This window comes from Theropithecus gelada, chromosome 6, assembly GCF_003255815.1.
Source record: "Theropithecus gelada isolate Dixy chromosome 6, Tgel_1.0, whole genome shotgun sequence".
In the NCBI taxonomy this organism is placed as follows: domain Eukaryota; kingdom Metazoa; phylum Chordata; class Mammalia; order Primates; family Cercopithecidae; genus Theropithecus; species Theropithecus gelada.
In genome coordinates, this window is record NC_037673.1 from 165,867,141 (window position 1) to 165,883,749 (window position 16,609).

General features: G+C 42.3%; 1 protein-coding gene across 1 annotated transcript in view; it reads left to right on the forward strand.

Annotated features, from left to right (window-relative positions):
- DOCK2 (dedicator of cytokinesis 2) overlaps positions 1-16,609 on the forward strand; it is a 435,458-nt gene that overhangs the window by 21,894 nt on the left and 396,955 nt on the right. Inside the window, exons 3-6 of the mRNA XM_025388691.1 lie at positions 9,627-9,667; positions 10,877-10,932; positions 11,415-11,511; positions 14,516-14,664. Of these exons, the coding sequence (XP_025244476.1) occupies positions 9,627-9,667; positions 10,877-10,932; positions 11,415-11,511; positions 14,516-14,664 (343 nt within the window). The remainder of the gene's footprint in view (positions 1-9,626; positions 9,668-10,876; positions 10,933-11,414; positions 11,512-14,515; positions 14,665-16,609) is intronic.

Genomic DNA, 16,609 nt, shown 5'->3' on the forward strand with positions numbered 1-16,609 from the left:
ATCCTCTCCCCCATTATGTAGCGCTTTACCGAAACTCGCAGATGTATGTTTTTACAACATGGCCCAGAAGCTAAATCTTTGCCTGGAATGGGTGAGGCTAGCCCTTCCTTGCCTATGTACTAAATTTCCTCAGCTGGATGAAGAGGGAAAACAGGACCCTAACCTGGAAGTTTAAACATGGGTGAATTTCACTTTTTATTATAAAGATAACGTATTGTTATGATAAAAACTCCCATAGCTCAAGATGGTACTCATGCTACGCCTTAGACATGAAATGCTGACTTCATTATCCATATTATATTTCTCATACTGCCTCTTTTACCCAGAGGCGGCATAAACATTCTGTGTTTTAGATGTGGAAAACACATGTAAGTGTACTGAGCATAGGAATTCCTCATAGAAGGGACAAATATGAAAAAAGCAGTGCTAGTTTATTTCCCCCCAGTCACTTCCTCCAGTCATACTTGATTGACATCTTTCCTGATATTTGATGACATCGGAAGACTTCAATCTTATATATCAATTGTGTAGCTCACCTACTTCTTCTGTTTCCCTGGTTTGAACAAGACCTGGGGAAGGAGGGAGTTTGGGTTGCCTTCTTTCCAATTCTTTCTTCTCTACTGAAATAAGCCCTCTGTGATCAGCCAGTCCACTGTAGAAATAGCCAATTAGCTGGGGATTGAGATGCCAGATGCCCCTGACATCTTTGTGTGAAGCTCCTGGAATGCACTCATACTGTGTTTGGATGTAGTTTTGGGGTGGAGGAACTGTATCATGCCCTCCTACCTCCAAAGGCTGTCATGGGAGAATTGCTTGAGCCCAGGAGTTCGAGGCTGTAGTGAGGCATGATCATGCCACTGCACTCCAGCCTGGGCAACAGAGTGAGACTTTGTCTCTAAAAATAAATAAGTAAATAAACAAATAAAATCAGAGGAGTGAGGGAGGAGATGGATAGAGCATCCTCTGCTTTTAAAAAATAACGCATTGCTTTTGTTGTTGCTGTTTTCCAGAAATGCAACTACATACTCTATGTACTATTCTGAGACCTTCTGTTCTCATTTGAAAATATTGGAGTGCTTTCTAAGTGAACACATATTTATTACCACATTGTTGGTTTGGCTGCAAAAAGCTTGGCACAATGAGATTTTGAATGTACTCCTCACCGAGTAGGGTACACCCAGAGCCATACACAGTGGCTTCCTTGCTAATAACTCTTTTCAGGGTGATCTTGACCCATCCAAATTATTTGCTTTTAGTATAAGTGAGGACATTATGAGCACTTAACATGGAATCTTTTTAAAGCACCACCTTGCAGGTGATAGTCTTTTGTTCAGGTGTGCTGTAGTGACAGGTCACTTTGAAAAGGACTCCATTTTATTCAGTAAGGCTGCTTCATTATCAGCAGTGTGTATATGAAGTTTTCTTCCCTTCTGAATGAGGATGAGGCTAAGACATCAGTAAACTTCCATTATGTTTCATTTGAGGCATGTCTATTTGCTTTGTTGTGATGGAAATATGTTGAAACGACTTTAGTGAAAAAACAGAAATGATATTATAAATCCATATGTCCTGAAAATAAAACAGAAAATGTGCCCAACTTTCTCTGCATTATTATTAATTGATTTTTTTTAAAGAATGGTATCTACTAACTCTTTTGGACACTGGGAAAACTCTCCGAGTTTGAGGCACTATTATTCTCATTTTATAGATGAGTGGACTGAGGCTCAGAGGAAAGTATTAATTTGTCTATGATCACACAGTTAAGTAGCAGATCTCCATCAAATTCAGACTTTGATTGCAGAGTTCGTACTCTTTAAAAATTTTTAAATTATATATATTTAAGGTATATAACATGATATTATGAGATACACATAGGTAGTAAGATAGTTATGATAGTGAAACAAATTAACATATCCATTATCTCACATAGTTACCTTTCTTTTTGTTTTTGTTTTTGTGGCATCAGCAGCTAAAATCTAATCATTTAGCAGAAATCTCAAATACAGTACAATTTTATTGACTATAGATGCCTTGTTGTACATTAGATCTCTAGACATGTTCTTCCTACATATCTGTTACCCTGTAACCTCTAATCGACATTTCCCCATTTCATTCCTCCCATCCCCTACCCTGCCCCGGTAACCACTGTTTCATTCTCTATGTCTGTTTATTTGACTCTTTTTTTTTGTTCCATATATAAGTGAAATAATGCAATACTTTCTGTGTTGTCTTATTTCACTTAGCATAATGTCTTCCAGGTTCATCCATGCTATGACAAATGGCAAGATCTCCTCCTTTTTAAAGGCTGAATAATATTCCATTGTATATGTACATTACAGTTTCTTTATCTACTCATCCATTGGTGAGCATGCGGGTTGTTTCCATATCTTGGTTATTGTGAATAATGCTGTAATGAATATGAGAGCACAGACATCTTTATAAGGCAGTTACTTCATTTTCTTTGGATCTATGCCTTGAAGAGGGATTGCTGGATCATATGCTAGTTTTATTTTTAATTTCTTTGGGAACTGCCACACCTTTTTCAACAATGAGTGTACCAATCTACATTCTCACCAATAGTGTAAAAGAGTTCCCTTTTTTCCACACCCTCTCCAACATTTATTATCTCTTGACTTTTTGATAATAGCCGTTTTCACAGGTGTGAGGTGACATCTCATTCTGGTTTGATTTTCATTTTTCATTTTTTTTTTTTTTTTTGAGGCGGAGTCTCGCTCTGTCACCCAGGCTAGAGTGCAGTGGCCGGATCTCGGCTCACTGCAAGCTCTGCCTCCCGGGTTTACGCCATTCTCCTGCCTCAGCCTCCCGAGTAGCTGGGACTACAGGAGCCCGCCACCTCGCCCGGCTAGTTTTTTGTATATTTTTTAGTAGAGACGGGGTTTCACTGTGTTAGCCAGGATAGTCTCGATCTCCTGACCTCATGATCCGCCCGTCTCGGCCTCCCAAAGTGCTGGGATTACAGGCTTGAGCCACCGCGCCTGGCCTGATTTTCATTTTTCTAACAACTAATGATGTCAAGCACCTTTCCATGTATCTGTTGGCCATTTGTATGTCTTCCTTGGAGAAATGTCTATTCAGGTTCTTTGCTTATTTTGTACTCATTTTTATACTATTGAGTTATATGAGTTCTTTATAAAATTTTTGATATTAACTCCTTATCAAATGTATAGTTTACAATTTTTTCCCTAATTCACACGTTTTTGTTTCATTTTGTTGTTTTCTTTAGTATGCAGAAGGTTTTTAGTCAGGATTCACACTCTTTACCAGTCTGTTTTCACACTGCTGTAAAGAAATAGCTGAGACTGCGTAATTTATGAAGAAAAGAGGTTTAATTGACTCACAGTTCTGCATGGCTGGAGAGGCCTCAGGAAACTTAAAATCATGGTGGAAGATGAAGGGGAAGCAAGGCATGTTTTACATGGCAGCAGGAAAGACAGAATAAGAAAGGAAGTGCCATACTTTTAAACCATCAGATCTTGTGAGAACTCACTATCACAAGAACAGAATGGGGGAAACTGCCCCTATGATCCAATCACCTCCCACCAGGTCCCTCCCCTGACACATGGGGATTACAATTTGAGATGAGATGTGGGTGGAGACACAGAGCCAAATCACATCATTCCTCCCCTGGCCCTTCCAAAATCTCATGTCCTTCTCACATTGCAAAATCAATCATGCCTTTCCAACAGTCCCCCAAAGTCTTAACTCACTCCAGCGTTAACTCAAAAGGCCAAGTCCAAAGTCTCATCTGAGACAAGGCAAGTTCCTTCCAAATATGAGTCGGTAAAATCAAAAAAACAAGTCAGTTACTTCCAAGATAAGTGGGGATACAAGCATTGGGTAAATTCTCCCATTCCAAAAGGGAGAAATTAGCCAAAACAAAGGGACTACAGGCCCCATGCAAGCCCAAAACCCAGCAGGGCAGCCATTGAATCATAAAGCTCCAAAATCTCCTTTGATTCCATGTCTCACATCTATGCAAGGTTATGTTGGTGCAAGGGATGGGCCCCCAAGGCCTTGGGCAGCTCTGCCTCTGTGGCTTTACAGGGTACAGCCCCCACAGCTTCTTTCACAAGCTGGTATTGAGAGCCTGCAGCTTTTCTAGGCACACAGTGCAAGCTGTTGGTGGATCTACCATTCTGGGGTCTGTAGGATGGTGACCTTCTCCTCACAGCTCCACTAGGCAGTGGCTCGCTGGGGACTCTGTGTGGGGGCTCCAACCCCACATTTCCCCTCTGCACTGTCCTAGTAGAAGTTCTCCATGAAGATTCTGCCCCTGCAGAAGACTTCTGCGTGGACATCCAGGCATTTCCATACATCCTCTGAAATCTAAGCAGAGATTCCCAAAGTTCAACTCTTGTCTCCCGTGTCCCTGCAGGCCTAACAGCACATGAAAGCTGCTAAATCTCGGGTCCTGCACCCTCTGAAACAACAGTTTTAGCTGTACCTTGGCCCCTTTTAGCCATAGCTGGAGGTGGAGTGCCTGGGACACAGGGCGCCACGTACTGAGGCTGCACAGAGCAGCAACGGGGCCCTAGGCCCAGCCCACAAAACCATTTTTCCCTCCTAGGCCTCTGGGTCTGTGATTGGAGGGGCTGATATGAAGATCTCTGAAATGCCCTGGAGACATTTTCCCCATTACCTAGGCTGTTAACATTCAGCTCCTTGTTACTTATGTAAATTTCTGCAGCTTCCTTGAATTTCTCCACAGAAAATGGGTTTTTCTTTTCTATCACATGGTCAGGCTGCAAATTTTCCAAAATTTTACTCTCTGCTTCCCTTTTAAACAAAATTTCCAATTTCAGACCATCTCTTTGTGAGTGCATATGATTATATACTTTTAGAAACAGCCAGGTCAGATCCTGAATGCTATGATGCTTAAAAATTTCTTCTGCCAGATACCCTAAATCATCTCTCTTAAATTCAGATTTCTACAGATCTCTAGGACAGGGGCAAAGTGCCGCAGTCTTTTGCCAAAGCATAGCAAGAGTGACCTTTGCTCCAGTTCCTAAGAAGTTCCTCATTTCCATCTGAGACCACCTCAGCCTGGATTTCATTGTCCATATCACTATCAGTATTTTGGTCAAAACCATTCAACAAGTCTCTAGGAAGTTCCAGACTTTCCCACATCTTCCTATCTTTTTCTGAGCCCTTCAAACTGTTCCAACCTCTGCCTGTTACCCAGTTCTAAAATTGATTCCAGATTTTCAGGTATTTTATGGCAGTCCCCCAGTTCTGTCAGTACCAAGTTTCTGTATTATTCTGTTTTCACACAGTTATAAAGAACTACCCGAGAGTGGGTAATTTATGAAGAAAAGAGGTTTAATTAACTTGCAGTTCTGCATGGCTAAGGAGGCCACAGGAAACTTACAATCATGGTGGAAGGTGAAGGGGAAGCAGGTACATCTTACACGGCAGCAGGAAAGAGAAAGAGCAAGGGGGAAGTGCCACACTTTGAAACCATCAGATCTCTTGAGAACTCGCTGTCATCAGAACAGCATGAGGGAAATCATCCCTATGATCCAATCACCTCCTACCAGGTCCCTCCTCTGACACAAGGGGATTACAATTTGATATGAGATTTGGGTGGGGACACAAAGCCAAATCATATCAACCAGTGATAGGTACTAGCTTCCATTTGATCTCAATATTATTATATATTTCAACACACAAGAAAGAAAAAGCACTCCTAAGTACTCATCACTCAGATGAATATCAACATATTTATATATGTTTACATATAAATATGGTAGCGAGAGAACTTATATATGTGTGTTTATATGTATATACACATGTTTATATGTATATACACACACATATGTATATACTTTCTTCAGACATTTGTTTTTAAGAAACAAAAATTTCGAATGAAATTGAAATCCCTTTTTACCCCTCCTCTATTCTTTTTTCTTTTGTCCATATGTAGGTAACACTTATCCTGAAATCAGTATGTTTTCTTTCCATCCAAGTTTTTGTACTTTTGCCAGATGCATATACTTTCTAACCTTGTCTAACAAATAGTGTTTGTAGCACTCCTCTGGGGCTAGGTGTTATTTCCCTCACTCTACAGATGAAAACACTGAGGTTTAAGTGACACGACCAAAGGCTCTGTGGCTTGGCAATGGCATAGGGAGGACTGGATCTCCAGACCTCAGATTCTTTTTTGATGGTGTGGGATATTTTAAATCTCCTGCCTCCCCTGACTCTTACAGGATTTGAGAATTTAGATAGATTTGATATTGGTATTTGAGATGTGAAAAGAGAGGATTATCTGAATAACTGGCACTTTACAATTTTCCAAAAGAATTGTACAAATATTTCCTTTTCTCATCTTCCTCCAGAATGCATGTCTAGTCAGTTCGGGCTGCTATATATCATAAACTGCTTAAACAACAGAAATTAATTTCTAATACTTACGGAGACTGGAAAGTTGAAGATCTAGGCACTAACAGATCTGGTTTCTGGTGAGGGCTGCCTCTTGGTTTGTAGATGGCTGAGTTCTTGTCATAGCCTCACATGGCAGAGAGCAAAGAGAGAGGGAGCAAACTCTTTTGTAAGGGCACGAATCCCATTCATAAAAGCTCCATTCTCATGACCTAAGGACCCCACCTCCTAATGCCATCACATCAGGTGTCAGAATTGCAACATATGAATTTTGGAAGGACACATTCAGGCCATAGCAATGCGCATGGTGAATTTTATGTTAAAGAAAGTGGTTATTTCATGGAAAGGGTTAGCAAAAAACCCTTGTTATTATTGAATTCAAAAGAGTGTTGAACTCAGGAGCGGATTCTGGGACATGGTAAATGCCATGTTACACTGAGCCTGCTTTTGATCATGGTGTCCATTGTCCAGCAATTTTTCTCTTTTGTACCAACTGTTGTTATCTGCCCAGTCATGTCTTGGAGCATAGACAGATGTAGCTGATTGGTGACCATATTAGGGAACCAACATCAGTGGTCGGAGATAAATGACCTAGCAGAAGTGAAAATGCCAGAAAAAAGTCATAAGGATAGTCCTGATGCAGGTGATGCACTAGGCATGGGTTTGGATTCTGGTTTGGCTGCTTTTCTGCTGAATAATGTGTTGGAATTTCTTCCCCACTTATTTGATCTCAGTGTCACCATCCGGCAAGTGGAGATAAAGCCTTCTTGCAATGAATCCCTGGGGATTTGTTCCTGAAAGCATGTAGCCCAGTGCAATATATATAGTTGGTGCACAATTAATGTTGATTGAACTTGAACCTGGGAGCCAGAATAAGAATATTGGGTGTAAGTGTCAGCAGAATCCTGTTGTCAGGAGTGAGCTACAACTCTGAGAATTAGGAAACCTATAAGATGTATACACATAAGCGAGTTTTGAGGTTCAGAGCAGGCAAACTCCTTGGATCCAGGAAGACTAGGCACCCTAATGGAGTCCCTGTCACAGAGATGCAGATGTGGACATGAGCTTTGTATAGGGACCATCTATTAGTCCCTTGATTGTTTTTCTATTTTTTGGTGGATTTTAGTGGACTTGGCCATCATGTGGGTTCAAGTCACTGCTACCAGATGACTTTATCTGTATTTGCACTCTCACCCCATCACATGGGAGACAATGTGACCAACCAGCTTTAAGGATTGGCTTCAAAGTCATATAAGCTTGAGTTTGAACCTCGGTTGTCTGATCTTGGCCCAGCCCATCAATTTACTTGAATATCAGTTTTCTCATCTATAAAATGGGAATGATAATACTTAGCTCACAGTGTTGCTCTGAGAATTAAACGAGAGAATGCCTGTACAACATTTAGCATACAGCTTTGCATGTTGCAGTTGACCAGTGAAAGACAGGTAATAATAATATAACAAAATTGCATTTCTATCTAGTTGGTGAAAAGGGGCAAATGAAGGAGGCTGTTGTATCACAGTGCAGCAGGGTGTTGCTTGAGTGTAAATCTCAGCTGCATCACCCACTAACTGTGTGACCATCAGCAAGCTGCTTAATCTCTGTGCCTGTCTATTTTCATTTGCAGAACTGAAGCAGGAATAGTACCTACTTAACAGGATTGTTGTAAAGATTAATTTATAATTTGACAAAACAAAACAAAAAATGTCAACAGAGTTACCAGCACATCGGAAGCACTTAGAAAGTATAAGCAGTATTGTTAATTATGGATTATTTTTCAATAGTTGTTGACAAATAATTATAGGCTACTGAAAATAGAATGTGATGCTTCATGAAGTAGAACATCTTCCATCACTGAAAGTATTCAGGTGGAAAGTAACTTAGTGGAGATTTAGTTTTGGAGATTCAGACACTGAGAAGCTGGAAATATTAATATTAGGTAACCATCAAATCATTCCCTCATAATATAGGAAGCATAGCGTGATCGTTGCTTATGTTCAAAACCTGACACAGCAACCTCTACTAGCTGTGTGATCCTTGGAAAGTCACTTAACTTCTCTGTGCCTCAGGTAGGCCACTCATTTGTAAAAAAGGATAATAACAGTTCATACCTCATACGGTTGTTACGAATATTGAAGGGCTTAATATGCAAAGAGTGCTTAGAATGGTATTTTTATTTCCCACCTGAGATTCTCTTTCTAACCTCCCTTTCTTCCTTTCTGTTTTTCCTCTCTCCTTCCTTTCTCTTTTTCTCCTTCCTCTCACTTTCTGTCACTCATGGCCGCCTGTTGCTTCAGAGTTTCCTTTAGGACCTGGCCGTCAGGCTGACTCATGACTATGAAGGGTGACTTTGCATTTTAAGTTGTTTGTTTTGGGGCTTGCTTGTATGTCTGTTGGGAACATATTTCATCAACAATCTGTCAGCCCAGTAATGAGGGTCTGCTAATGAGGCTCCCAACAGACGCGTTTTATTTACAGAGATGACAAATGCCACTCCTTGGCTGTGTTCAAATCATTTCAAAGGCCAGTGGACTCATTACGGTCATCAGGACTTGCTGCACCCGGGCATATTTTGTCTGACTGTGTGTAATTTGGATTTCTGTTCATTGAAACATTTTTTAATATTCCCGCAAAGGCAAGATCTTTTAAAATCCCTGTCCCTTTATCTGTCCCTAATTCCCTGTCCCTTTATCTGTCCCTAAACTTACCTGTTTTGTAATGACTAACTTTTGTAAATCACATTTTAGACACCATTTGCTGCTGTTAGAACTGTCAGTGTTATTTTAGGATGTTTGCCCAAATCCAGGAGCATTTCTATGTCCTGAAAGCAGGAATTGAAAACATGCAGATGATCACAGGGCCCAGGAAGTCAGTGGACACGAGGGAGGGACTGCATTGGGGCTGGCGGACTGGAGGCAGATGCTCTGTCTGGTGGGCCCTGCTGCTCTTCTCCTCCCAGCTGGTTGGGAGCACTGGCCAGCACAACTAGAGCTCCTGATTTTTCAAAATCAGGAGCACCTTTATATGAAGTTTACTTTTAGATGTTATTTTGAGATGTGGCAACCAATTCAACAGATTTCAAAGATTATGAGCTTCCAGAGTTTGATCTCTACCCAAGGTCTAAAGCAATTTGCAGTAGTTTTACTAGTTAAAAACAAAACAAAACAGAAAAACAACAAACTTGTAATAAATGAGGGACCTGTTTCTTTGTTTTCTCTTTGCAGACTGGTATAGGGGATACCTCATAAAGCACAAAATGTTACAGGTAAGGTCACCTGATTTTTATTTGGGTCAGTACTAGATGTCTTCATATGGCCCTACTATCCCATCTGAGCAGGTCTCTCCCACCATTGTTCCTCAGCAAAGGGAACCCAACCCTCCCTCCTGTGCCCTGTGCTCTCTGACCTCTGTGCCTTGGCACTTGCTGTGCCTCAGCTCCCTCCCGTTTCCCTCACTCTTTAAGGTTCATCTCTGCTGCCATCTTCTCCCTGCAACATTTCCCTATATGCCACTCACTTGATTTATCCCTTCCTCGAGTCTCTGGGGGGTTGTGCCTTGATAAATTTGAAATTTATTCTACTGCCTTCCTTTAGAGTTGTTTGCGACATTCAGTCATCTCATCATCCGTATATCCAGGTCAACACAGAAAGGACAGGCCTGGTTTCTACCTTCGAGGGGTTCTCTTGTTCTAACCTCATGTTTCACTGTCGTCTCCATGCGAGCAGATGCTTGCTTTGCTTGCCTCATTTTCTCTCACAGCATCTAGCACAGTGACCAGGTGTCCCCAGTATGTACATTGGTTGCATTTATGAAGGAAGGGATTTCCAAGTAATTGATAAACTTACCTTGTTAACTGAGCCAAATGTATGGAGCAAGGAAATGATAGAAGCTTCTTCCTTCTTCCCTGACATGCTGTGTTGGGAGGGATGCCCCTACTCTGCTCTCTCAAAGAACAATGGAATAAATGCAGGCAGAATAGGTCTCAAATCAAACTAGCCCAAATGCACCTAGGAACGTTGTTGCTTCAGGACCAGTTATTTCTGACCTTCCGGTTGTTCCTGACCGTGAAGGGTGACTGCTTTCCGGAATTGGGCAGGTGACGGGAGAAGCAGAGCTCCTGGTCTCGCTTAAAGTCAGTGAGTGGTTTTGGTTGTCTTTCAAACGATACTGTCTTATAGCCCACCTGTAGGATGAGTGGCCATAATGGGTTGGAGCATCCCTTGGGATCTAGGGCTATGGTGAGACCTAGGGTTATTGTGGGATCTGGAGCAACTGATGGAGAACTGGAGGGAAAGCCAGATCTAAATAAGTAGATTTGGAATCCAGCCCCTGCTCTATCTGGCTCTGGGTTTATTCCTTTAAAGTCTGAGGATTTTATAAGCCAGTAGCTTTTGAAAAAAAATTATAAAGACCTAGGGTCATTCATTTCTGCGGTGATATATCTTTTTATTTCATTTTGTTTTGTTTCCAACAGGGCATTTTTCCTAAGTCATTTATCCACATCAAGGAAGTGACAGTTGAGAAAAGAAGGTATTTGCCATTCTTCACCACACTTGACCCTCCAGTGGCTTATGGATGTCTCTGTCCTGTTTATTTTGAGAATCTGACTTGGCAGATCTGAGGGGTGCTCAGCTAATCTTCCTCGTGCCTGTGTGTATTTGTGGATCTCCTTTCTCTCCCTCAATGGGAGATCTAATGCAAGTTGATTCATGTTCAGATCTGACTCTGAGGGGGTATTAGTTTGGGGAATCAAACTTTTTGCTGGCGGCTACCTTAGAACTGTATTAAAGTAGATTAATCCTAAATAATGAGCCCACCCTAGCAAAGGAGGACATAACAAAGCAAGTCCCTTGTATTTGCATAACGTAATTGGTGTGGCTGTTGGAGGCGTTTTAGTCTAATGTCAGGAAGGGCCCTGTTCGCAGCTGCAGCTTAATGCAAATTTGTTCGTGTTTTATCTGGTCAGCACCTGGGTCTCAATTTCACACCACTTTTTCTCCCACCTTAAATAGAAATACTGAGAACATCATTCCTGCAGAAATTCCTCTGGCACAAGAAGTGACAACGACACTTTGGGAATGGGGAAGCATCTGGAAACAACTCTATGTGGTGAGACTCAGAATTGCTCCCTGAGATGGAAGCTTCTTGCAGTCTTCAGTTTGGTTCCAGTTTTCAGTTTAGCATTGAGTCAGGCAGGTGGAGGTGGCTTTGGTGACATAGCAGAGCGCACACTGTTAACGTATGAGGACATCAAGGCCTAGAGAGGATCGGGGACTTTCTCAAAGTCACAGAGCTAGCTAGTGACAGAACCATAATCAGTGGTGTCTGCTGTGAACCTTAGGTGTTTAGTACAGAAGTTGTCAAAGTTGAGCATGCATAAGAATCACCTTGAGAACTGTTAAAAATAAAGCTTCCTCCCAAGGGGTTTAATAATCTGCATTTTTAGTAAACTCGGATTTGATTTGCTAGTCTGCTGATAACACCTTGAGAAATACTGTTCTTAATACTTTAATTAACCAATGGCTATTGTCCTCAGATCTATGAAGAAGTTTTGACTCTGGAAAAACAAAGAACATATTTTTGCATTTTTTTTCCCTGTTTGGAAGCAAATCTAATTTTAAATCCTCCTTTGATGCTCTCAAGCTCCTAATGAAAGCAATTAGCTAAGCAAACCATTAAGCTGAGAGTGAAAATGTCAACCAAGGCTTACTGCATGCTTATTACGTGCACACATGCTGGTGAATGCACAGGATTTGTAGACTTACCTTTCATGGTCTTAAATGTTGACTCCCATGTGGACATTTCATAATGTCCGTTATGAAGACATAATTGGCACACTCAATTTTATTTGCTTTAGAAAAGTTTAGGGGGCAAATAGCATCCTTTGGCTAAAGCAATTTTTTGTTCATCTCCACTACTCTCAACCTTTTTTCTTTTTTCCTTTTCTTTTTTTTTTTTAAGATGGAGTATTTTTAGTAGAGATAGGGTTTCACCATGTTGGTCAGGCTGGCCTTGAATTCCTGACCTCAGGTGTTCCACCCACCTCGGCCTCCCAAAGTGCTGAGATTACAGGCATGAGCCACTGTGCCCAGCCCATTAGCCGTTTTAAAACATCACAATGACATGTACCATTGAAGCTTGGCATTTTCCCTTAGGAAATCTTTGAATAGTAAGTCCATTTGCTCTAGTCAGGAGGTCCTTAAACATCTAGTACTTCGGTATCACATTCCTGATTCTTGCCATATCTGCATACAACCTGTGTAACATTTACTTAACACCTGCATTGGATCTCTTTTCAGTAAGCTTGAATCTATAGACATAAAGAATGAGATAGCATGCTGCATCATTCCAGCAGTTCTCGATTCCCCATCTCCAACTAGATGCCCCACAATTCAGTTCAACTCTGACTACCCAGGGTTAGTGCCAGACTCCATTGTTTAAAGCCTCAATCCCACAAGATAGCCCTCACTTTAGATGCCAGTCACAAGTCCTGGGTGCCCAGGCTACCTGAAGTTCTGTTGGACTTGGCTATAAATTCAGGGATTCTCACTACCCCTCCCTGCCTGGGCACTCCCTTTTCCCACTTCAGGTTTCATAATTTGTTAGAACAACTCAGAGAACTCAGGAAAGTGCTATACATATGATTACGGTTTTATTATAAATGGTGTAATTCAAGAACAGCCTCGTGGAAGACAGACAGAGGGCAAGGCTTAGAGGGGCACAGAGCTTCCATGTCCTCTCTCGACGCACCACCCTCCCAGCACATTGATGTGTTCACCTTCTGGGAAGCCACTCAAACATTATTCACCAAGAGTTTTAATCAGAGTTTCATTACACAGGCATAATTGATTAAATTATTGGCTATTGGTGCTTGAGCTCAATCTTCAGTCCCCCTTCCCTCCCAGAGGCTGGGGTGGGGCAGGTGGAGGGGAATGGGGCTGTTAAGTTCTAGCCCTGTAGTCATGTGGTTGGGGGTTTGGTTCCTGGTTGGTTCCTCTGCAACCAGCCCCTCATCCTGAAGCTATCTAGGGGGCCCTCCTAGAGTCACCTCATTAGCATAAACTCAGGTATCATTGAAAGGCTATTGTTAGGAATAAGAAAATATATTCTTATCACTCTGGATATTGCAAGAGTTTTAGGAGCACTGCTTCAAGAACCAAGGACAAAGTATATGTGTGTGTATATATATGTGTGTGTGTGTGTATATATATGTGTGTATATATATATATTTTTAATTATACCACCCTCACTTCCCCAAATGGAAAGACAAAAGTACTTGGCACAATTAGAAGAACGTTATTCAACTAAATACAATGAAAACAAGATAACATTATTTTTATTAAAAAAAATTTCGGAGACAGGGTCTCGCTCTGTCACCCAGGCCGGAGTGCAGTGGGGCCATCATAGCTCACTGGAGTTCTAAACTCCTGGGCTCAAGCGATCCTCCCGCCTCAGCCTCTGGAACATACTTGCTATTGTACCCGTCAAAAGCTCTGAGTCCAAGACCTTTACTCTCTCTTTGTTAAAAAAGACATTAACAATGTGTGGGAGGTGTTAGAGACATATTACTATAAAACTGCAGCTTTCTCTTTCCCTTACACAGAAGGAAGGAAACGGAGTGGAAGAGAATCACCCTAGGGGTCCATGTTGTTTGACCTTGTATCTTTGTACCACGAAGAGCCATCTTGCTTTCCATAGGTGGTACACATGCCACACTTTGGGGAATGCTGCCCTAGAAGCAGTCCTTTATCATCAGAGAAATGGCCCTGGCTCCCAGCCTCAAAGGGCCTGAGCTTTGGGACCTCCATTAGGGCAGATGTTCGTAGCATTCCTGTTCAATAAATATCTTTTTGGATAAAGTCAGAAATCACTCATTCCTTAACCAAGAAGTGATTGAGATTTTTATTTTTGCTTTTGGGAAATCCCTGTGGCCCACGGGGAATAAATATTTCAACGACTAGGACCCCCACCTAATCACTTTGTAGTGGGTAGGGCTGGGAGAGAGCCTCAGGCCACGGCCCTTGACCACACTCGCCTGACTTTGGCACAGCCTGCCAAATAGATGGTCAGGCCCCTTAACGCAGGCGATTATGGGTTGTTTCTTGTCTCCTAGGCCAGCAAAAAGGAGCGTTTTCTGCAGGTGCAGTCCATGATGTACGATCTGATGGAGTGGAGGTCCCAGCTTCTCTCAGGAACCTTGCCCAAGGACGAGCTGAAGGAACTGAAGCAGAAAGTCACGTCCAAAATTGACTATGGCAACAAGTAACCTCTCTTTCCTCTGTAAAGAGGCTTTCTTCCCCCAGCCATCCTCTCTCTTCCCTTTCTCTCTCCCCAGAAGCTTGGTTTCATTTTTAGATGCAAGTTTGTCACTTTCTGTTTGGGAGAAGGTTGTGACCAATGGCTGTGCTTGTGTGCTGTTGTTACCACCCCCGGGGGACCGAGGGACACGCAGGTGGAGAGAAGGCTCGTGCTTACGCGGTGTTATTACCAGGCTGAGAGATTTAGGACACTCATTTAACCTACTTCCGATGGACTAGGGAGCACAGTCATGCTGGTTCACTTTCAGCTTAGTTGTCGTTTTATCCCTGCATTTGCAAAATTCTCCCTTAAATCCCAGTGTGAGACTTAATGTCTCTTCCCCCATCCGAAAGTATCCAACCCACACACCATCAGCTAACTCAAATGCACAATTACAAAAATGTTTCCTCAAAAGGGAAGAGAAGTAAAAATTGGTTGGGATTTGAATGCTATCGAGTTAAGGAGAAAATGAGCCAATTATTTGAGGTGGGACAACCCACTGATAATAACATTATAAGTAACTCTTAATCAGAGCTCGTTGTACACCAGGCTTGCTGCTAAGTGTTTTACAGGCATTGTCTCATTTAATTCTCGTAATAACTCTATGGGGCATGCAGTTTTATTATCCCCATTTTTTTCAGATGAAGAAACTGAGGGTTTTCAGTAGGGTAGGTAACTTGTCCAGAGTTGCACAGCTAGTAAATGACAGAACCTGAATTTAGACCCAGGCAGTCTGGCTCCAGGGTCCATGGGCCTCACCACTCTGCTACTTGGATAGCATTTGGGAACTATGAGGACCTCCTCTCCCTCCTGATCTTTTGAATGGCCTCCAAACATTCTGTTCATTTGCTCATTTATTCCAACCACAGACATGTATTGAGCACTTATAGTTGGCTGGATTTCCTGCTAGGTATTGGGGCTGTAGAAATAAAAGTCCCTGTCCACTCAAGGGTCACAGTTCCAATTAGGAGTAAGCCACAAGTAAACTGCTGATATGTACTGTGATAAGTTCGATAGCCCAGGAAGCAAGAGTTACTTTTAATGAACCTTAGAGAAGGAAGTCAAGGAAGACTTCCTGAAGGAGGTGACCCCTGAACTGAAGTTTGAAGGATAAAGGGATATTAAGGAGGCTCAAAACAAGAAGGAGAGTCAGGGGCTCATGAGAGAGCATGGCATACTCAAGGAACTGCAAAGCAGGTCTGAAGGCTGGAACACAGGGCCTGAGGGGGAAGTAAAAAGCCCATTTAATGGGAATAAAAAGAAGTTTCCCCAGCAGTCAGGCCAGGCTTTCTTGTCCTGCCATAAGCACTAGGAGGAGGATTCTGAGAGGAAAGTCAGTGGCTCCAACTCACAGCTGATCCAGGAACACAGTCCCTCTGCCAGTGCCTCTGTTGGCATCTGGCAAGCGTGTCCAAATCTGCTTATAAAGCACATCATCCTAAAGTGACAGGAAGGGTTTGCCATGCAGCTGCTACTGCCGTTGGTTCCATGGTGTCTTTAGCTGAGAACAATTGCAGCTGAGTGTATGGGAATTGAGAGCTGCTTTGCAATGACATCTACGACCTTCAAATGTTGTTTTCTTAATGGGGGCTCCTGAGAAGAAGGACCAGGAATGGAAAAAGTGGTCGCCACTCACAGGAAGCCTTCCCTGATTTTCCACTACCCTCCTTGGGCCGGGGTAGGTGCTCTTGAAGGCCCTGAGTAGTAATTGCCTCCTTTTTGGCCCGGCTTCCCTCCTGTTGTGGGAGCTCCTATAGGATGTTGACTGTCTAAATCACCTCTATGCCTGTGCTTGGAACAAGGTGTGCACATAGTAGGTGCTCAGTGAGTGATAACTGAGTGAGTGGGTGAATGGTGGTGATGGGAGAAAAAGAAGAAAGAGGGTCCTCCCTAAACCAGCCCCTCTGCA